General features: G+C 33.4%; 1 protein-coding gene across 2 annotated transcripts in view; it reads left to right on the top strand.

Annotated features, from left to right (window-relative positions):
- The window catches only part of LOC123709637 (transducin beta-like protein 2), an 81,341-nt gene that overhangs the window by 15,533 nt on the left and 41,299 nt on the right, over nucleotides 1-24,509 (top strand). The window contains exon 3 of one of the 2 annotated variants that reach the window (XM_045661096.1): nucleotides 21,945-23,271. The exons of the other annotated variant lie outside the window; for it this stretch is intronic. Coding sequence (XP_045517052.1) covers nucleotides 21,945-23,107 — 1,163 coding nt within the window. The 3' untranslated portion in view covers nucleotides 23,108-23,271. Of the gene's footprint in view, nucleotides 1-21,944; nucleotides 23,272-24,509 lie in introns of those variants that run through there. 2 annotated transcript variants of the gene reach the window in all.

Here is a 24,509-nt window from a genome sequence, read left to right as displayed (position 1 = left end):
CCCGTGGGGTAAAAGTATTAGGTTTTTAATAACATCGTCATTGGCTGTTACGACCAAATATGAGTAGTCGATGTCGTTATAACAGTTTTCGACTGTATGTCTCTAAGGATCAGTCAGCTCTCGGTTTTATTTTTTTTATTTTGATAATTATATTTATAATATTGGTTCTGTTCTTTGTTTCATATGTTTAATTTCTTATTATATAAAAGTAAGATATAAATGTATTTTTAAAATAAACATTTAACTGAGGCGGATAATGATAATAAAATGAAAATAGTTTTACTTTTAATTTAGGACGCCTTGTTAAAGTATTTAATTAAATTTTCATAAGAATTTTTTTTGTCCTTTAGTGTGCGCTTTTAATACAAATACCGTTTTCAATTATATATTTTATTTTACATTATGAATGGGTACATGGGAAACAAGCTGTAATAGACCGTAAATTTTCAAGATTGTTGGAAAGTATACTCATAACAATGTTTAATTATAATATCTTAATAGTTAACATTGATATATTCTAGAGTGTGGCGAGCTGCCTCAACAATTGAAAATAATAAACAAACCCACTTTAAACACTGCCAACGTCATCTAGACGTAGTACGTACTACCCAAAGTGTACTAGCTACTTATAAGTTTTAATGCTCAAAATACGTTGATTTAATATACTTTTCGACAAAGTTCATACAGGTTTTTGAATCCCACATCAATTGAAGCCTCTGGTCTTGAATCACAAAATTGTCTTAACTATTATATAGATATGTCTGAATGTAAGGATTTTTCTACTACCACTACTGAATATTTCCAGTAAAATATATAGTCCCCATACATCAAATGTAAAGATTGTAAAGAAATTAAGTATTCGATGTTACAGTTACAGTATTTAATTACATAGTATATCACATGTTTGCTAATGAACTACATTGTTGCATATGTGCAAGTAGTTCCTTTATTTACACTCGCAAAAAAAAACCAGAATGCTATTTAATCATTGTACCCCAAAAGGAAGGATCCACTTATTGGTGGTATGGGTGATGTTCGAAATTTTTTTTTTTCTGAGATTCTATCTTGAATGATTTTCGTTTTTTTGAGTGATGATTGATGATGTTAAATTTTAGCACCCGAGTTTAACATCCAATCTTACATTTCGAATATTCGACCTGGGCTTAAGTGGCTCAAGGTTTATTACGGGGTTATACACCGTCAATATATTTTTTTACAAAAACTAGTCAGGCATTTTCTTGTGAGCTATAAGCCAAATAATATAATTAGTTTGCAATATATTTTTAACGCTTTTTCATTGTTATTTTTCATAACGTTTTAATATTTTAATGTCATGTATTTTATAATATTATTATTTTTGTTATACTATTTTTGCACTTAATAAAAATTCTAAAGTTTTGGTCTTTGAAAACCTCAATTTGTCAATGTTTCTATCCTTTATATTGTATTTTTTATCAACTTATTTCTGGAAAATAACAAAAAAAAATCACAAACAATATGTGATTATTGCGTCATTTATATTTTATCTTTACGGACTCCCCAACCATTTCCTTCACTTCCTTGTAACCATGTTCGATAACATAGCGTGAATAGATATTACATAAATCGTAATTTGTAAGCTAAGCGTAATCATGTTGATAACGATATCACGAAGATATCACGTTTCTTGAATCTCAGTAAGATAAAGTCTTGTTGCAATGTAAGGTTCTACGTTTTGAATAATCGTAATTAATTAAGCCTCATTTATTTCTTGAAGCATTCATCTGTATTTACAAAATATTTATATTTCTAAGGACCTCTTATTGAGTATAGGCCTCCTGCATCGGGATCTCTCTCTATCTTCAGCATTTTTCTCCCTATTTTCCTACCTTTTTTTCCAATTATTCAAATTATCTTTCACATAATATAATTTAAACCCTCGTTATAAAAACAAATATGCCATGTTTATGAAACAATTTCATTCGGACCTATGATTGTTTTATTAAATCACATTATTTACTAATATGTAGATATAATGTAAAAGTGTGTCAGTCAACTATTAAATATATAGGTAAGTAAATTCAGTAATAGAATGAATGTACACTTTTTGGTTTTTGATGAAATGAATGTATTTTATAATATTACAAGTCATATAATTTATTTTGGTGTCTCGACGCTAAAATTATTGAGGCTTTAAATAACGGTAATGACAAATAAAATCAAACGCAATACAAATTGTTTTTGAAATTATAATTTCTACTATTTGTATAAAATTGCCTATATTATATCAATGCTACCGCAACGAGCCTACATCATACTATGATATCAGAGATGACGTTGCTATTACTAAGGTCAACACTACCATGTATACAGATAATATTAGATATTTTAGGACAATATGCTGTGTAGTTAATGTTAATTAAATTATATAAGTTTAGATTGACCTCGTCGTAAGAGTCTCGTAAGAAAATCTTTGATGGATTTTTTGGTCGGAAAATGTTGTATTTTATTGAGCTTTAGTTACTGGATTTACGAATTGTTATCGAATAAACAATATTCTCACTTTCGATAGTCACATATGTTAAATCTAGGCCAATCATGAAATTGTAAGAAAGAATATACACCTGTGAAAATGACATGAGAACTTACGAATCAGGCGCTAACAAACAATCAATGCTCGCAATCTAGTAGCCCGCGACTTCGCGGTCCACGCGGGGACTTTTTGTATCGACATATCAGCATGGGTCCGTCAAGCGTCCGCAAATATACAAAAATCAATGTAAATTTAAAAATATAAATTAGGTATGGATAAAAATTATATAATAACACCCATGTCCCTCAATTTCGTAATCATCTCAACTTTTTGACTACATATTTAAAAAAGCAGAGCAGCAAGAGAAGAGATAATATACCGCGATGTAACTAGTACAAACCGAGTACAAACAAATTTAGAAAATAGAGCATTGTAAACCATCTGTGCAATTTGAAATACGATGTTCATAAAACTACAAAGTTTTACATGTATATAAATACATTAAAAATTTAAATTGAAACCTGAAAGATTTCCGCAAATGTTTATGTATGTACAAAATGATTGCCTTAAATGTGTACCATCATATCTGTATGTAAATTAAAATAGTACAAACAAAAAACGTCAGTAAGTCAAATTAAATGTAGAACACACACATTGTGGTTTATTGTTATCATACATCGTCATGTAGGAGGAACATAAAACTAGATAAAAAATGGAGAAGGAAGTCTAAGCCTTCCTGTTAATTTCGTATTGCCAACGCCATACGAGAGCCGTCTTGAATTTTTATTAGATAGACATGTCATCGTATGGGATTATTAAAATCGTGTTTAACGCGTATTTTGACCTTCCATTGTTACTTTGCAAATAGATTGTTAACATACGCTAATTTGGTGCGCACGAACGTTTCCGTAAATGATTTAAAAACCGAAAGTGAATCTTGACTTCCGCTTAGTAACGGGTATAAGTCCCGTATACCTCCAGTGAAGCATACGACTATTTAATGTTTCTTTACACTCGACATCGCAAACAATAATTTATTTATTTTTTACAAAGTCATTAAATTATTTGGCTAAGGTTTTAGCTTCTAACAGGGCTTGCTACATGTTCAACGTATCTGCAACGAGTACATGCGAACATAAAAAACGTTTACGTGGAAGAAAATAATGAATAATGATTCTCTTCAAATACAATAAACTTGGTGTCGGATAGCAATCCGAAGAAGCAAAAAGGACGTCCGCTGTTAACACGTATTAACAAGCATATTTTAAACATTTGACGTGTTGTACCAACTACAAGTCTACGAAGCCATAACAGTGTTGCGTAAATAAGGGTAAGCTTTTAAGGTAAACAAGCTTATGATATAATTAAAATTGCGGATTAAGTGATATAATATATGCGGTCGGCGCTCCGGACTACTTTCTCTTGAATTCGGTCGCGAAAGTTGCTTGCCGGCGACTTTCTAAAAGTTCAGCGCATTCACGGCTGTGTTATTGTTTTGTATAGGACCTAGGTGGGGGCTCGCGCATATTCGGGGTCATATCATATTTACTGATGCGAATTTTGCGTATCATTAGAATAAATAGTCCTTAATGCTGTATTAGTAGCTGGCCCCTCCGCACATATCGGTGAGCACATCTGTCATACGCGTATGGCAAATAGATCGGAAGACATATCCGCAGATAAAGTTTGCGATGTTAATGATAATGTAGGTAAAGCTGCTTAGCCCCACAACACAAGGCAGTCACAATATCTATTAGGCAGGACACAATATTTTTTATATAGATCAATTAGTTATTGAGGATAAATAGAAGGAATAATTTCAATGCGATGGGAAAACAAATGCAATTCTGATATTACAATTCACGCTCACGCTACGAGTATGATTCAGTAAAAAAAATTGTTTGAATTATTGGGTGTGCCCGATCCGATGATATCTGGTAATCATACAATGACTTTATTATGAATTTATTATTGAAATGATGATTCAGTTTTACCAATAAACTCCGTTTTTAGTTTGTGCAAATTTTTTGTAATAATGTTATTTTAAATTCCAAAAAGAAAATCTATGTAGCTATAAAGATACGACTTACGTGGAAGATTATAAAATCCTTAAATTACTAAACATTTTTTTTATTAAGATAAGTTAGGTTTTGCTATTATATAGGTTCAACAGACAACAAACATTTTTTTATTAAGATAAGTCGCGGAATATTGTTTATTAGGTTTAAAAAGCTGTTTCGAAAGCTTCGTTGGGCCACTTTCACTTGTAATAACTGACGTGGCGATTTATTGAACGTCGTTATTTTACCTCTAATATGCAATTTTAGCTTTCTAGGCAACTTGTAACCATAAGAAACCAATAGCAATTACTATGTAGGTTCTAAGAGATATTAACAATAATACCCTTAAAATTATTATAAACATAAGAATTATTTTGTTTAACGACTTAAGGAATATTTACCGGAAAATCAAACCATAAATTTTTAGTACCAAGCATGTCTGTCCATAAAAGTTTTGAAGTTTACCAATTCTTAAATGGCCGGCAATGCAGTCGCGAACCCTCTGGCATTGAGTGCCCGTGGACAGCGAGCGGGCGGTTATTACTTAACATCAGTTATTTTATAGAATTCAACTTTAAACCTATTTAAAATAGATATTCAGTCATTTATTATCACATGATACTTCAAATATAGCTACAATATTTTTTTATAAATTAACAGTAATCAATGTGTTTGTAAGCCGCAATCAACCTTGTGGAGAGCGTTTTGTGTCCACATTAAACCACATTAATATTTTTTGGAACTAAAATATGAAAACTTAAAATGAGATAAAAATTATTATAACTATATCATACCATTTAATTTAATTAGATATACTTTATGTAATTCTAATTTGTATCACGATTACTGATTATATTCAAGTAAACAGGTTGTTAAAGCATGGCAATAATTAGAATAATTATCATAATTATTTATATGATATATTTTGCTACTATAAATTGTTTTAAAATGGTAATAACATTTTTCGCAACCTTTGTTTTTGCTTCTGTATCGTGTTAGTGCTGCCATCTTGTAAGATTTAGCGAACGTCGTTGTTCAGTTGTTATGGTTCGTTAGTTCCCGCTGCGTCGGATAGATGGCGTTAGAAGTATCTTTATTAATGTACTTTTAAATTCTGACCTACACCGTTCTTAAAATATGTCTTATACGTAAATGTTATTTTTAAGTTAAGTAGTTGATATATTGTGGGTCAGGCATATCTCTTAGGTTATATCATTTATATAAAACTTTTCCGTAAATAATTGTTCCATCAAAAAATTTAAATTCTAAATACATTGGAAGTCATGGTATTCAAATACGGGTGTAATTACTGTAGGAAATACCTGCAATGAATATTTCGTTAATTCTATAGTGGTGGATTACCAGACAGGAAAAGGCCGAGGTCTGTTGCCGTGGCAACGTCACGCGGAAGACAATACAGCCTTGATGATGCACAGACGTTCTAGAATTATTCATATTTAGATGATTCTATAGATTTTAATTTATGGTTTTTTGGACTGAGTGTTTACAATGCTTATAATTTTAGGATTTCAATACTCGCAATTATTAGCTTGACCTAGTAACACTATTATAGACAGTTATACATATAGTAGTTTTTTATAGATTAATAAAAAAAAGGTTAATACTATTGAACAGTAACGTAACTATGTTAGTATTTTTTTAATAAGAAAGTATAAGATTCCTTGTTTTTATTAAGTAAAACAAAAAAAAAAATTGTTATTTTACTTATATTTAAAGAAATTTACACGCGTTACAATTATCTGCATACTAATATACATAAACAACACGGTTATATACGTTAAAGCATTTATTAAAATTACAATCGACTCATGCGTATCAAGATCAGCTGATCTTGTGAATCGTTAAGTTTACTTTCTACAAACGGGCGGCGCCCGCGCACCTCTGCTGTAACGTTACTTTCACGTTGCGAAATGTTCCGTAATATAATCTCGATATGAGCCATAAATATTTACTTTTATGTTTATTTTTCTGAGAAAGTTTAGCGTGTGTTTTAAAAGTGATTCAAAAAGGAAAATAATTTGAACGTTTTACATAACGTTCAAATTATTTGTTGTACAATAATTTTATGTATTTATAGTCCTTGAGTATGAAGAGTGCAGAATTATGTTATAATCATATATATACACCTAATATTTCTTGAAAAGTCGTGATGAAAGTTTATAATGATGTGTTCAAACGTTCTATTAGAATTATTTATATGATTAGACTACGATTTTGATTCCTACAACTCAAATTCAGTCCAATCGCATGTCGCTTTATATATTAACTATTAATGTATTGCAGTGTTTGCATTAACGAATTATAAGACCAAAAATATATATAGGGAGTACAGCGGGCATGGTTCAAATCGGTTTTTTTTTACATTTAGAATGTATTTTGCTAGTGAATAGCGATTTTCCAATGCCCGCTCTTTACTTGAATCCCTTTGACAGATGCTAAGTGTAAGTGTCAAATGTCATCGACTGGACCATCAAGATACACATGACAGATCACATGCTTTTTGTTTGCTTGTCGGTGGTGGTAATTTTATATACTTTATTTTGGCTTGTTTATTCATAGAGACGAGCGCGTTCATTTGCTGGATATCAATTTTATAATTAATTCGAAATTATTTCGCTTTTTGTAGGATTTTTGTTTATACTTACTTAGAATTTTTCATCGAATTAGATGTTGAGTATCAAACATTTTCAGATCGTATTAAAGGCTTATTTACCAATAGTTTTAGTTGATAACAAAATCTCATTTGACTTTTGTAATACAAGACAAATCAATTTATCCAAGACCTTGTTTAGTGCGTTCGATTCTCGACAGCTCTCAATTACATTTTTATCAATGAGACTAGCGGACCCGACAGACGTTGTCCTGTCTTAACTATGCATATTGATTTTGAATTGGTATTATTAACTAAAAATCTTGGTTTGTTTTTCTGGCGCGTATATAAATAGTTTTGTTGGTATTCCGACACGTGAAAAACATAGATTTAAAAGGTTTATGACAACAAACAATTAGGGACTGTAATTATTTTATATTTATTTTATCAATATTATATTCTTTAATATTTGTTCCAAACGATATTCATTTTTCTTACATCCTCTTTGACGATATTTGTAGCACGAGTTCTGTCAATGTTATGTCAATCGCCATTTTTTGCGCATTTTTCTTATTTTTTTCTTTCATAAGAACCCGTTCCTGATAGAAACAAATATAACAAAAAAAGAATTAGCGAAATCGGTCCTGCCGTTCACGCGTGATGCCGTGATCAAGGGAAATAGGGATTCATTTTTATATATGTCGATGACGTCAATATTAACAATATTTTTCTATATATTTTAAATGACCCTACGTTAGCTAATATCATTTAACAATTGTCATGAAATGACTTTTTATATAAGTATACATTTGTCAATTGTTTTGCTATGAATATAATGAATATGCAGGTTCAACAGACCATTCAGCTGTGAATTTAATTCCTTGAATTGCATTTTCGTCTTTCACCCTTAAAATTATGTGTGTTAGAAATAAACATATCAGGAAATATATGCTGTTTTACAATACTTTGATGTAAAATAAGTTACCTTATATTTCAATTAGTCACCAAAAACGAATGGAATTAAGAAACTCCGCCTGCAGGTTTTTTAGTCTACAAAATTTGTTATGACACATTTCGTTAAAACAGGCTTATAATGAACAGTGACAAATGAATAAATGGAATTATTTTAACATTGAACATATATATTTAGAAATGCATTATACGATGTTGAGAAATGCATATTGTATTCTTCTAAATTGTTGAACAACCTTGGGTTAATATTGACAATAATTCACTGGTTGCAAACAGTCCATCACTCAGGCTATTGTGACAATTAAGATTGGAATGTTACTCGTTAAAATTTTATGCCACTCAATGTTAAAAAAAATATTAGTTGAAAGACAGTGACCGCTACTGGGCAGTAAGGCACACTTGGATACCCGACTTGACGGTTTTTAATTATTCACCTAAACGTCTTAAAAAATATAATTATGACAGCCTACCATGGCCTAATGGGTTTACGTAATTAATCTCAAAATAATGATAGGGTCAATTACGGGCCAATGTCTCCTAAATAAAGATCTCTTTGTCTTTGGCGCGACAGACAGTCCCTTGTGCAGAGGCTGTTTTAGCGCAGAGGAATCAGACATCCACCCAACGAACTGAAATCCTCGTGAGGTCGCTCTGTTAACTAGCGAAATTCCCAGGGAACTTCTGAGCTTCTGGATCGGGGTGAGCTGGCTTAAATAGACAACGCAGAAGTGACCAAAGGAGGGTTTAAGTGCGGGAACTGAGTCTACACTACATAGATACATACTCAAGTTTTTTCATTTATCATCAAAATACATCAAGTTCGTTTTTGTTTAATTTGTACTTAATTCGTACTCATTTTACTAACTAAATATTATTACTATGTTTGTATCTACGTGAATAATAATATTATGAAGCATTGAAACCTACTTAAATATTAATGGCTAATATTATTTAGTTATCACAGCTAACAACAAAATCAGTTGATAATATTTATAAAGATAACATTTGTTCTCATTAGGATACCTCAATAGATAATGAATTTAAAATAGCTTATACAGTTATATCCGTTAGCCGGAACGACATACTTGAAACAATATGAAAAATTTGACCCTAATTAAAATTTTCATTGTTTGAATTTTTTTGTTGTTGTAATGAAAGAGTAATATTGATTTAAATAGATGACTTGAATGTGATTCTTGATATTTATAAAAAAAACTTTATGTTTTTGAATTCGTTTATTTTGTGACAATAAACTAATAAATTTATATAGTATATTTGTCACATAGTTATGTAGTCTTGAAACGGTTATATTATTGAAAAGACATGCATTAACGCGTTAATTTTATTTAAGATCTTAAGTAGGCCTAGAAAAATATATCCTATATCTCTAATAAATTTATCCATATGTTACGAAGACGGGTCGACTGCAATGTTTCTAGATTTTTGCACTACTTAGAGAACTTTTCAGCAGGCTGAAATATGATTTCTGACCGTTTCAAGAGAGGGTCAATCACTTTTCTATCCGATCCCCTAGCTCGTAACACATACAACATTATGCTTATATAACTGACATATTATGTCTTTAAATAATAGAGATAAAGTAAGCAATATAAAAATACAACTCTTAATAATATTTAAAACTTATAATTATATAACTTAAATATAGTTCTGCGTGCTTACGATGCGCGAGATTACTGTACCCAACGGTAACCATTGTATTTTTCCTGAATTTTAAATGACTTTTACCGAGTTTTGGCATCATTTCAATTCCGTTTTGACAAATAAGTAAAAGCAAGTCAGAAAAATTAATTGACGGTGATCATGTTATAAACATATTTATTTAAAAGAAAACAAATGTTTCTTGAAATAAATTCATTGGTATTTCTATTTCTTAAGTTGTTGAGTCTGCGACTTAAGCTCCGACTTTAATATATTATAAAGTCCGCTAAGACCATGAGAGAACATAATATAACACGCAATAAATAATCCAATGTAATTTATTTAATATGAAATAGGAATTACAATTTTATGATTGTTCATGAATTATATGTAAAATAAAAAGAGCAATGTTTATCCTAGTGGCTTGACCGTGCGCCTTTGAACCCTGAGGTCGTCGGGCGTTCAGCAATAATTCAATTAATCACAGTTGTACACCAATAGGTTTATTTCTCTAAGGTCGCATTTTACACTCGCTTGTACGATGTTGGAAAACATATTTAGGAAGAAGGTATGACTGAAAAATCCACAGCATTTGTGGCACAGAAAGCTTGATCACTAGTAAGTGAGGCAAGTATGCCTATTAGGGAAATTAAGCGATTACGGGACAGAAATCTGTGGCTGAGACCTAGAATGTTGTAGCGTCACTGTAACATATATATCTAATATTTTACTTTAACTATAACTTGTTTTTATACATTTATATAAAAACAAGTTACGCAATCTTGGTCAAATATAAGTCTTTCACATAGATTTGATTATTATTATTATTACAATAAAAAAACTTGGACAGTTGCATATTTTGCATTCTGTAGTTTATATGTGACGGTTTGTAAATCGCAACTCGCGTAAAGCTTCCACGTGTTTTAAACAAAAATAAATAAAGAACTTGATTTTATTGCAAATATTTCTGACCTTCACGTGTACTTACCCAACACGTGCCATGGGCAAATCTTTTTCCGTAACTGACGAACCATTTATGGCAAAACAAGTGTTTAACGATTTCACATGGCGCTTACATAAGACATAATATATTATAAAGAAATATAGTTTTTGGTGTGCCAATTGTTTTTAGGAATAAAAATTCACAGGACTAAATATAATGTTACCCTGTTTGATCCTTGCAGTTCATATTTACACTGCCATAATAATAATAATAAGTAATATTCAGTGGCGTTACAACCTTATATGGTTTTATTTTAATTTTTTCATAGATAAGTAGCTGATCATATTGGGTACATGGAGACTAAAACATGTCGATTTCCTAATGATGTGTTTTTCCAGAAAAAATAAATTGGTGCCGTGATTTGAATGCCCGACTTCAGAGTTCGCGCTTATAAGCCTCTTGACCAAAGCGAGCAGTCTGCACTGCCTTGGGTCCTAATAATCACTGAAACACTGAATTCGCCATATTGGTTGAAGGCTCCTTTTGTCTATAATTAGACAACAATCGTGCATTTTGAAGGTTTGGTTGGTATTTACTATGAGAGTCACATTCTACGTAGAAGTAGGTACTTTCTCGTGATTAATAACTCTCTTCTATTTTATGGAAGGAACTGACTCTGGAGGTGACGTTCCCCATTTAATGATCTTTTATTACAATCGATTTGTTAAGGAAAGCAATGGCTAGAGTCTTAACTTGCTTGATACAAAGTTTATTTTACTGACGTCAAGATGGGGATTTCTATTAAGCATTGAACTTGACAGTAATTATATACCTGTTTGAAGTTCATGGTTTAAAGATATCAGCAATTTAAATGAGGCGCAAAATCATTTATTTGACTTTGTTTCCTTATGTATTGTCCTATAAGTCGTCTTTTATTGATTGAATGTAATATTATGGTTACACTCCTCCATAGTTATGGTTACTTATTGGTTTATTATTTTTTTAATATCTATAATATAGTATATAACACATGTAAATTACTTTTATCCTATGCCTATATCTTTTATTATTAAGAAAGCGTTCCAATTTACAATACGGAATTATCATACGAATTAGATTCCATATGTTGAATAATATCAATAACAAATTGTTATATTCATTGATAATATATGTAATCCAATTACGTGATTAAAATAAATCATAACTTAGATATATTTCTTTTATATAATGTAAAATAATGATGACTCAATCGTGGAAATGCCATTTTGTCTTGGAATTTATAAATGTCGTAGGAATTAGTATTTACCTCCACGAAATAACGCTTGCTACTTGGTAGTTTCCTTCCTTTTAAATTGGTAATACGTCGTAGGTTGTTGAGGAAAATTGAAAGTGTATGGGAAAATATCGAATACACGATGAATAATTCCTTAGTAGTACATTTTTAAATTTAGTATTAAGACTTCTAAATAACAAATGAAGATAGTATCGCTGCATTTTTCATATAAGGCATGGCCCGGTACAGCATATGGTCGGCGATTATAGAACAATACTGTTGCGGTTTTCACATAAAGTATATTTTAGGATACAAATTCTATTTGTATACCTTGTATTTCGAGAATAAAAATATCTTTGTATAATTATGGAAACACGTTCGTAAAATGACTCATTACCGAATTTGATTTGTAACGAATTCAACATAGTAATTGATATTGAATTTTTTCGGTAAATTAGCGCCAGTCAATTTGCATATAGTCTACAATGAACTGTAACGGGACGGAGGTGAATGACCAAGACTTGTTACTGGCAATAATTGTTTATTAGAAAATATTGGAGATGCAAAATACTGAATTATTTTACGCGTATAAATGTACTTAAAATCTCAATTAGCTAGTATTGTTTTCTCTTAGATACCTCGTTCGTCGAAGAATACCACGTTACGTGGTATTTATATCTCGTGGGATTTTCTCCCTACAACGCCGAACTTTATGTATAGACATATGGCAACGAAAGTTTCGACGTTTTCTCATCTAATCTCCAACCTAACATTTATTTTAGAAATAAAACCTTAAATTGTATGGGTGATGCATTGTAGGTAATGTCAAAAAAGCACCACGTTACTTTGATAATAGTGTAGTCTATAAAACGTGCAACGTGATGAAGGATATATAATATCCATAGAATTAATTAATGTATTACGTCATTTTAAAATAAATTTGTAGAACTTATTACACTTACTACGTTTAAAATAAACACGAGGACGAAAATTTACGTTCGTTATCTATGATAAATCTATCTTAACTCGTAGATATGGTGGTTATTCAAATACGTCCCATACATATGAAGAATAATGTGATAAGAAGTTTTAAATATATATTCAACTGACATAATCTGTCATAAGTTATATTATGAAGAAGAAAATTGAGGTAAATAATTATTAGCTGATAAATTTATATACTTGAAATTATAATATATTTATTGAGCCGTTAACATGGTTAACTGAGGCAGGATTCCCAAACAGCTGTTGCCTTTTGTATTGACTTTTTTTATTACCTTTCGACTTGGTTCTAAGAAGTCTGTTCTACCGGGGATGAAGGACCTTTTGAAGGATTATATTTTGAAATATACGGGTCTAAATCCAGGTAAATTTGTTTTGTTCTTGTAGATACTTTAGAAAATACTTTTTATATGACTCTGAGACTTTCCCAGAATTTTGTTTTTAAAGGAAGGTAATTGAGAAGCGTTATGAAATTTACTTTAAATTTTGTAAGAATTTTGCTTCTTTAAAGACACTTATCGAGGCCGGAGTCCATCATGAGCTTTAGCTCCCGATGTGGAGCTAGCACTTTATACCGTTGACACCGCTTTCTATATCACCCATTAAGACAGGTGTCATCATGGACAGACTCAAGACCAACCACGTCGCTGGGCGAACGGTTTCGAAAATGGAGCTTCCAAATAAATTCATCGTTATCGCAGTTCTCTTTGCTAGGAGCAAACTCGGTGCTCTCGCTCAATCTCGACAAAAACTACGCCTCAAAAAAGAGGACCCTATACGGGTAAGCTATCTCGGGCCAAAAGTCCGTCAAATATCTAACTAGATAGCGGCATGTAGGTACTTCCGTAAGCACATAGCCGCTTCAAAGTCGTTCAAATAACTTATATATTTCCCATTTAGAGTTAAAGGTTATCACGAATATATACATTTAAAACGTGTGAAATCAATGTGCAAAACCTTACATCCCAATAATATCGCAATAATGAAATAATTGCAACTATTGGTTAATTTATTGTGTAATTCTTTGGTTAATACATGTTTTCAACTTTAAAGGGCATTTGATTATTAACAAATACCGACATTCATACTGTTTTATATATTATAGCTCATTTGAACATGCTTCCGAAGAAATTTCAAAGTAAATGCATCTGTTCACTCTCGTTTATATACATTCGCAGGGACAATATAAATTATTAAACTATATGTGTCATTTATTATAGGGTAAACTTTCTACACGTCGATTTCTCATTGAGGAATATATATTTGATTGTATTGAAGTTAAGGAAATAAGTATACAATTAGGACAGCGTTAGAAATAAAATAAGTTTAGATTTATAGATATTTAAGCTCGAAAAAGATTCCTGTAGCCTGTGATGGCGAAGTGAGCAAAAGCAAGGATATAAGGCAGGCAAGTAATTCATCAGCTTCGTTCGTTTCTTGCTTCTTCGGTCTAAGACATTTCAGATTTTGGCTTTTTTTGATCGTGCGAACACTTAACTGCACATAAAAACAAAAATGTATTCGTGACATAACCTTAGAGAGACTCCTTAATATACCAACATTTCCATTTAGTTTTAATAAATAGTAATATTTTCATTTAAAATTGTCTATGGCAACATTCCCAATATTATGGTAATGCCCTTACCGACACGTGAACGCTTCAAAATACTGGCAATGTGCCGAGCTCTTCGGGAAATCCGCGACATGCCTTGTAAAATTCAATATCAACCTTTATTTTTAATCACCGCTAAATATAGAGAAATATCAGATTTTGTCGTCATTATGACGCGAGGAATTGTGTAGTAAATAAACTTGTTTGTTGAATACTTGATGTTTAATGTTTGATGACGCCAGAGAAATCAACGAGATATAATAATATTTATTTGTCTATTATTAGCGTCTGGACGTACTCGGAATATAGGTTTTCGTATGAATTTTAAAGATTTATATTTTCTCTTTCTTTCAATAAAGGAAAATCACACGTTGCTTGTGCTTTGCATTGGCGTTGTTTCCTCGTTTACTATGGAAATAGAATACAAAACAAAGAAACAAGATCCAATTAAATTAATACATTAACTACAAAAATATAGATTACTAAATTTAAATAGTTTTTGATCTATGAAACAATACAAATGTAGGGAAATCTTATAAATTCATTTACGAAATGTCTGGACACAATTGACAAGCGGAGCTATATTTGACTTTGCAGTTGGTTTGGAGTTGAGTTTCTTGTTATACGCACAAAGAGCTCTTAGAAATGAAAACTTCGGCACGTTTTTCCTGGAAAATCTAAAAAAAACGATCACGTTGGTGTTACGTATAGCCTTTTTTAATTTCGTAAATCCAAATAGCTTGTAATTTATTGTATATAGTAGGTTATTTAGCTTTATATGCAGATATAAACATTGTTTAATAATTGTTTTATCGATTTATGGTAGTAGACATATGGATGGTCTATTAATTTAAGCGACTAGTTCTTATAATGTTTTATTATTACAAATAGCAAACAAACAACTTTACATTATGGTACTCCTAGAAAATGTTAAGTGATGAATAAATCCAACTAACAATCCTAATTAAATTATAGTAGATTTTAAACAAACATGCAATCGTACAATAATTACAGTCGAGACGACACTGCACGTTTCATTTGTTTATATCACGTGTCGTAAATAAACGTGTCAAAGTTTTCAAAGCAGATATGGCGTACTGCGTAGTACTTTATAGATAAGCGGGCAATGGGCATATGGGAACACTGTACGATGAAAATAGACCAAGCGTCTAGTTATGATAACGTGTTTACGATAAATGTTGATGGTCTTTTGTTCGTGTCATAGCTTCCCCGCGTTGAGAGCTGTAGCACCACATATTTATATGATGGTAAGGTCTCCATCACCATTACATAAATGCAGAAATTTCTACGTTTTGTTTTTTTTTTAATTGTCAATATCAAGCTTTTTCGACTCAAGATCAAGCTCGACTTTGACAATGTTGGTAATTGAGTGATTATGAAAATATGAATTAGCAGATTAGATAGCGAATTAGATCAAAGATAGTGTCAAGACAGGTATTGACAATAGCGGCCTCTATTTAGAAACTGGTGACCCTGGTGTTGACGTCTTCCAAGCCACGGATTGGGATTGCCGGTAAATGAGTCAACGGTAGCGTGGAATCGGTGAATCACTATTGACTTCAATGCAAATTCCATTGTGTGACACAATTGAGGGTAATGAAATATTTGTATAAACGATAAGAAATCATATTCAGAACAAAGTAAATCACAAAAGAAGTGTTGAAAATATTTTGAAAGAAAACTGCGATTAAGTGAACAGAGAAACAAAGACATTAACCAATGGAGTTTATATGTATCATTTTAGTATTGTCGTATATAGTCCTTACCTAAAATTATTTATAATGGCCGTACTCAGTCGCCCCTAATAATATTTAATTATTTAATTTTACCTACGAAATTTATTGACCACTGATTAAAAATATATAAAGCATTAAAATCTTTCAATCTTTTAGACAAAACGAAATCATCTAATTGGGCTTTAAATATTCTTCACATTTTAATATAATTACACTTATTTACAAACTCGTCGGTTCGAGTGCTTTTCAGGAATTGCTTCAGTCTAAACAAAAACGTAATTTTTTTGAAGTTATACTTTGGGTGCGTTAGGGAAAAACGATGTTAGTAAATTTTTACAATGCGCGCGCGCACCGTCATAAAGAACCGACACCCTAACTTCTAGCTAACTTCAGTTAGATATAGTCCATGTTTTAGTTTAGTCTATTGTTAGTGATGTTTCTGCTACAAACGTAATGTCTGTCGTCTTGTTAATGTAGTATAACTTCTAACGCATGTACATAAGCACACACACTTTTTTTCCTGTATCCACTAAAAATCCAAACATAGCTGTCGTTTTTGTTTACTTTAACTTGGCTTCAATGTGAGCGCATAAGTAAACGTGTCTCGTGTATACTCGTGCGTGAGAAGGCGGTACTATTGGGCATCGTCCAACGTTACTTTTCCGGTTAAGTAAACACGTTTGAACATGACAGTCCACTACCGTTACGTATTGATGCCAACATCTAGTCAAGAAATGTGGATTAGAATTTTGAGTTTTAATAGGGTTTAATCGTTTTTCACAGTACAGCGCCGAAGGGTACAATTGTGATCAAACAAGTAGATCAAAATACAGATTTGAACTATACTATGGAATTCGGTTGATCCTTGTTATTGGGAATTTAAATTTTGTAAAATGTCCATTTAGATCTGGTTACAAACGTATACCACGTACGATATGCGGTGTCTTATAGAAAACCCTTTTGAGACTGCAATAAAGAGCGTACCATTTCCTTTAAGGCCGGCAATACACCCGTTCGTATCTCGGCGTTGCGGGTAGGTATTTATGGGCGGCGGTAAAAACTTCTTTCTAAGTGCCGACTGCTTGTTTGCCCCCAGACCAGAGAAAAATCTCAGTTTATCCTTTTCAATAAGTAAATACCATAAAATGCAATTAAGTTTAACCGGAACAGTAGAGTAGCTGAAATTAATTTTTCTCCAGGCTCCAACTTAGGGTTCGAAATTTAAAAATTAGTGCGTGACCGACTAAGATACGCTTGAAAACGAATTACGTGACTTAATGGGTAAAAATTATTTGCCGTTCGACTTCCTTGACCCACTTGACGTCGAAATTGGCCAAGCTACTTTCACCATAAACGTCATCTCATTACAATAATGACCCAATGCCGGTTCGCTTCTTCGATATGGCATATTTTGAGTTAATCTATCTACGAAGAAGATTTGTGTTTTTATTCAATACAAATAATGTCAGCTCCTTCCACTTGATCATATTCAACGATGAGCACTTTCGAATCTTCGACGAGCTTTGGTCCCTTTCTGAGCGGATTGATCACTTGGCTATGCGTAGAGATTTCGAGTCCCTTTGCATCTTCTACCGCATTTACCATAGAGAGTATTCCCAAGACTTGTTCGGATTAAAATCTGCAGTTGAGTTTTATCATCTGACATCGTATCACATCGACGTCCGTCGTTCCCCAACTGAGTGTTTAAGACAGTCATTGACACTTACCACCACAATGTGGAACCATGGATGGCCATTAAAGTGTTTCCGAAACAATTCTGCTTAGGGATCTTTAACCGTAAAAAATCTTTAAAAAGCCGGAATGGCAAGACCTCGGGCATTGAGAGTGTCCATCACTTATCATTAGGTGAGCCTCCTGCCCCTTTGCCCTGATCTATAAAAAATGAACGTAAGAGCAAAATGTTCTCTTTAACTTATTATGGGAGCAATAAATATCATCTTTATATGTTCCGATTGATTTTGTTTGCAAAAAAAATAGACGTTGGTCATGTTCAACTCTGTAGTTGAGGAGACCCTATAAAAAAATATCAATCGCGAAATCAGTCTTTCAGGTCGTCTACCGAATGGCAATGTATTAAAGGAAGTTCAGTTATGAATACTAAAATAAATATTTTCGTTTTATTTCATATAGCATTGTTATTTATTAATTTTTATATATTTATTTTTAATATAATCTAGTTGCATGTCTGCCTTCGGAATAGGAAATGCAATTAACCCACTGATACAAACTGACGTTTTTAAATCTGGAAATTCAAAATACGTGTAATACAAAACACGTATTTGGGTTCCGAGATCGAGAATAGTATAGCACTAATACAATTCACTTCAATTGAAGTTGCTATTATTAATAGATCTATAATCATAATGTTCTATTATGATTATAGATCTATTAATAATAGCATGTTTCATTTTGACACAAAGGGTAAGAATCGAGCCTGCGCTAAGCATATACCTTATGTTGAATGCAATACATTTTTGAAGCTATACCTTAAAAACGGATATAATCCATTTTGATTATAAGATCTGATCAAAGTATTGAGTCGAATGAACTTTTCGTATTGGGATGAATTTAATGTATTATAATATTATATTTTTGACATCAAATTGGCTAGTGATTAAATGCAATTATGATGAAATTACTTTCGACAAATCTTTTGAGATCGCTCATGCATTATAATCTAACTTTAGCATTCGTTAGGATATGTTTTTAGTTCCGGTAAGGTTCTTTAACCGTGGCCTACTAACCGCAATGTTAAGGTAACTAAAAACATACAATATACAGACAAAGAAATACGTCACCTATGAATGAAATAACACGAGATACTGTATTGTAAAAAGACCACACGTTTATAATACGTGACAATAACAAATACATAATATTGAAAAATAATGTTATTATTCAAGATGTTTATTAGCTGATACATATATATTTTAAGTGTCGGGTACTGTAATGGAAACCACACGTGTTATTTTAGGTTTCATAACGTGGTCATTTTCTTAAAGATTCTTTATTGCGGTAGTAAAAGGCTTATACAATGGTTTAGAAATGGTTATTATCTTATCAATTGTTTAGTAAGTCTTTGTTGAATATATAAGAGAGCAGGTAAAGCGGTTGTAAATATTAAATCGGCTTTCATAATCTATTTGTATAACAATTGAATACTTAGTGCAGGGATTTTAGATTTCAATAATACAAAGAAATGTCTTAACTTTGGAAAATTTAAATATCCTTTTTACGGATATAAATGTTTAGCATTAAGTACTTTGCAATTACAACATGTAAGATTGCTAGCTTACACATTTGTGATGAATTAACCTGATGGACTTACCCGTGGCGTTAGTACGATATAGGACAGATATTTCTACGTTTTATGGTATTGATTTAAACAAAGATTATCTGCGCTGTCGAAATTTAATATTTTTGTATGTATCTGTTGGTTGCTATAAATATAATCATATCATAGACAATTCTACGAGACATGGCATAAAAACGCGCGTCCTAGATAGGTATTTCTAATAGTGTTTGTAGGAATGATCATTCGATACCGTTGATGCTCTGACACCGTTTCGAAGGTTATCGGAGTCAGCGACCAGCGCCCACATGTTTGTATAAGCACACATGCGTAGTACGCAAGTGATGGGTCGTTGAAGATGTTAGTCGTTTCTGTTCAAGTTGTTAATTTGTACTATATAGTGTCGTTCAGTACTGTTTCGTCTCTTATATTACATATTAGAGTTGTTAGACAAATAGTTGGAGTTTACCTAGGTGTCTTCATTTGTTAATAAATACACTAACGTTCTCTATTCTCAGAAACACTAATAACATGTAACTACAATTAATATTAGGTTTAGTATAATTACTTTCCTTGAATTTATTATTGTAGGTCTTAAATATCCAGGGATGTGCGTAAATCAATAAATCTTATTAAAAAAGGACACTGAAAATGTACAATGAACCATTAAGCAAAGCATTTGATATTTCGTATAGATTTTAGTAGATGTCACGTTAAACGATCGTAAAATACAGCTTTAGATTAATGTACCGAAAACCTTGGCAGCCGTTCGATGAACTTTCCGAATCGGGTTCACGTAAGTTCGCTAGCCTTCGTTCCTTTAAACGGGTTTACAATTTTTATGTATTTAGACGATATTGTTTACTTATTCATAATAAAAATTGGACCTATGTAAACGTCTACAATGTTGCTGCAAGCGCTACAATAATGAATTTTTAATACATATACATTATGTTAAACACATGAAAATTCGCTCGAAATGAGCCTGGACTCTATCAACGATGTGTAGTAGCTAGTTATGGGTGAAGTAGGACACGTACAATGTGTTAAATTAGGTCGAAAGCGTTGAGTTAGTTGTTTTCATACATTTCATAATATCTCTCCCAATTTCGTGTATGCTTATGACGTATTTAACAAACGTGTTGATCTGCGCGAACGTGACTTGGACCTCGCGTTGGAGATCCTTTGTTGATGCAACATTTTGCGCTGTTATGCATTAACAAATTATTTACGAATTTCTGGACGTTAAGCTTTTTTGATTAATAACAATCATATAAAGTCGTTCTCTATATAACACGGAAAGGATTAAGTTATTACGATTTCGTAACGATTACGTATGAGAGAAATTCGCTTTTCGTGGTTTTTTGCCTTATCTCTAACTATTTTGCCGGATGAACTTTTTAGTCTAATATTGAACGATGTGTATACTACGTATAAATTATATTTATAGTAGTAAGAGCAATGCCCGTCCTTTCCCGACAATCGCATGAACTCTATCATGTAAACAAAACTACATTAGAATAACACGCGTGTATTTTGACACTATATATATTCTACGCAGTTAGACTTACAATATCGATAACCTTGTTTAGTTAATTTATTAATGAGCTATTAACTAATGAGACCATAAAACGTCGTTTACCTGATTGAACCTACTTTTAGCTTAATGCTTGGTAATTATTCTTCTAAGACATTTTAAATAGATTTTTTGTTATTATTAATACTTTAAAACTATTTAGCTAATTTTTCCCTCATTCTCGGAATTACATGATAAAATTAGTTTTCAAGGCTGTAGTTCTAGCTCAAGGCGTATATTTAATCAATTCGAATATGGTTTTTTGCTCAGTACCTTATAAACTCTCTTACAAACTGCATAAAATGCTTAGTTAATTGCGGAAAATTCATCTTGTTGCTACAATGTATATAAAAACATAAAGGCTAACAAGAGGGTTAATTGTCTCAACTCGTATTTCTACAGAAAGTAGTTTATTATTGTTTAGAAAAATGAGAATAGGCTGGTCGATCGGCGGGTCCCGTTAACCAACGCGCTACCTACGTGACGTATAAAGCGTGGGCCGCCCCGCCACCTCGTCATTAGTAAAGCGCCCGCGCGCGCGATTGCACGTACTTATCGTCTCCAGCTCCGCGCTCGCTCGCTCTCTCTATGTGTATACAAGCCCAGCAAGAAAGATGCATTTCTGTACTCATTGGCACGATTGGTTTTATCAAGAGCCCAACGTTGCGGTGGACCCTGCCGGCGCTGCAGCACGCCGGCGCAAGCCCCGCGATAGACGCCGCTCCCCGCCCGCGCCGGCGACGTCGACGCCGCAGAGGATCTCCGCCGAAGAACTAGCCGAGGCCCTACGCCCACATCTGCTATCCCCCAAGCGGATGTGGGCCCTGGGCTACCCCTTGGAGATAGAGCCCAACTCGTCCAAGGCCGTGGTGTATATTAACCCGCCGCCGCGACCTCGACCTCCACAGTTTACATCGTTTGACGTTAACGCGCCGGAATTCGTCCCCGGTGGATCCCAAAGTGACAGTGGCAGGGGGTCGTGGGGATCGACCCCCCGCTCCGAAAGTGATGAAGAAGCGGATGCAGTGGAACATTTATGTGTGCGTTGTGATAAAATGTTTAGAGTAACTCGTGACGGCGAATATGTTTTTGAAGACAATTGTGTGTATCATTGGGGACGTATTAGCAGTGATTCTCGCCACACGTGCTGCGATGCGCCTTTCGGTTCGAGAGGATGCAGTGCGGCACGCTTTCACGTATGGAGCGGCACTAAGCCTGGCATGAATGGACCACTTGAAGGATATGTGCGTGCTCGATCACCAAGAGGAGGTATTTATGCGATAGATACAGAGATGTGCTACACAACGGCTGGTCTCGAGTTGGCCAGTATTGCCGTGATAGCAGCAGACGGTCGACTTGTGTACAGGTCGCTAGTAAAACCCAGCTTCCCGGTGGTCGACCACAACACACGCTTCTCAGGCATCAGGCCGCGCGACTTGGCGCGCGCGACTAAGACGCTTAGAGATGTTCAAAACGATATACTTGGATTCATCGGAAACGATACAATATTGATCGGGCACGCCTTAGACAACGACCTAAGAGCTTTAAAGTTATTGCACGGTGCAGTTGTGGATACTTGTGCATTATATCCTCACTCCCGAGGCTTTCCGCTACGTCGATCTCTACGGGCTCTATCGCAAGAGTTGCTTGGCCGTAGCGTGCAACGAAGTAGCTCCGGCCACTCGCCCCTTGAAGACGCTCGCGCAGCCATGGACCTGGTTCTCCTGAAGGTGCACGAGGAACGCGCACAGCAAGTCCTTCTTACGAATCCCCTTCCAATTCTGCAACCCTACGACCCCCTTATTTGTGCCGCCTAACTCTTAAATGATAATTGACAAGTTTGTTTGTAAACAAATGCTGCAAAGTTTTATGCATGATTCTCAATGAATATAGACGTATATTACGTTGACGGAGCGCGCGTACCAAGGTATGTGCCTTCGAATTGCTCCATCGCAATAAACGTAATATTTTTTTTATAAAATTGTTTTCTTTCTCTATCTTACACATTTTGAGCAGCTGATAAGTTGTTGCATGATATCTGGGAAAAAATGTAAACATAAATATTATGAATATGTCGATCGCATTATGATTAATGCACAACTCATACAGCTGTTCTCTATAGCCGTCATATGACAGACACTTTCACTCAGCTGGATTTCTATTAGCTACATAATGGGCGAGTGTTGCGAGCGTGTATATTACGGGGTGATTGGGGTTCATGAAAGGCTTATCTATGATATTTATAGGTGTGGCTTTTAATGTGTCTGTTTTTCTTTATGAAATTAATATTTTGTTTACTTTTGGGGTTTAAAGTTAAAAGTAAGTTCATGAATATTATGATCCATGTTGCGTGTAAACTTTGGTCATTATTTATAAAAGTATAGACTGTTTTCTGAAGAAAACATCACATGATAAACAGATGAGTTCTGATAACATCTTTACAATCTCGATAATGAGTCGATGTTGCCGGTAATTATGACTAAGCATAAAGGATGTGAATATAGAATTTATTTTTTCTCAGCTGACTCAGCCAGAATACCTTGGCTTCTAAGTAGGACGGCTCAAGCGTGTGTTCATCCTCATATTATATTTCAAGGCGCTTCGTCACACGACTCAGTTACACTAAGCATAACAAAGGTTACTCTTAACCATTTTATTCAAAATGGACAGTCAGCGAGCGACCGTGCACTCAGAAGCGAGTTACATAAAGCTTACGTAAACTAATGACGAAATCTCGACTTGATGAGCACACCTAATTATTTCAAGCAACTAACGAAACAGCACCATTTACTTATCAGATATCTAAGTACAAATCGTTAGTAACGCACACAGCGATACACTTTATTAGTTCTAATTCAGCTGATAATTCGACGGCATGCAACTCGGTAATTGTGCGAAATACATGGTAATTGAATAATTGGTAGGAACGGTGATCTGGAATCTCGAAGATTTTGACAAGGTCAATTGATACTTCGGCGTAAACACTTAAGATGTCGGATCACCAAATGAGTGCATCGGCCAGGAAAGAGTAACGCCCTCGCGTCCGGGCGGCGTAAGTATCTTGTTGTTTCGCCGAAAATTATCGTAAAACATTTGCTCTGATAAAATATCGTCTTACGTAGTCCTCCTACGTATCTAATAATCCCAAAAGGCCATTTAGCAAAATATAATTATATTTCCTCATTTGATACCAATGATAACAGTAAAGGCAAATAGAAC

The sequence above is a fragment of the Pieris brassicae genome, chromosome 5 (assembly GCF_905147105.1).
Source record: "Pieris brassicae chromosome 5, ilPieBrab1.1, whole genome shotgun sequence".
Taxonomy (NCBI): domain Eukaryota; kingdom Metazoa; phylum Arthropoda; class Insecta; order Lepidoptera; family Pieridae; genus Pieris; species Pieris brassicae.
This window is presented reverse-complemented; position numbering and strand designations above follow the sequence as displayed.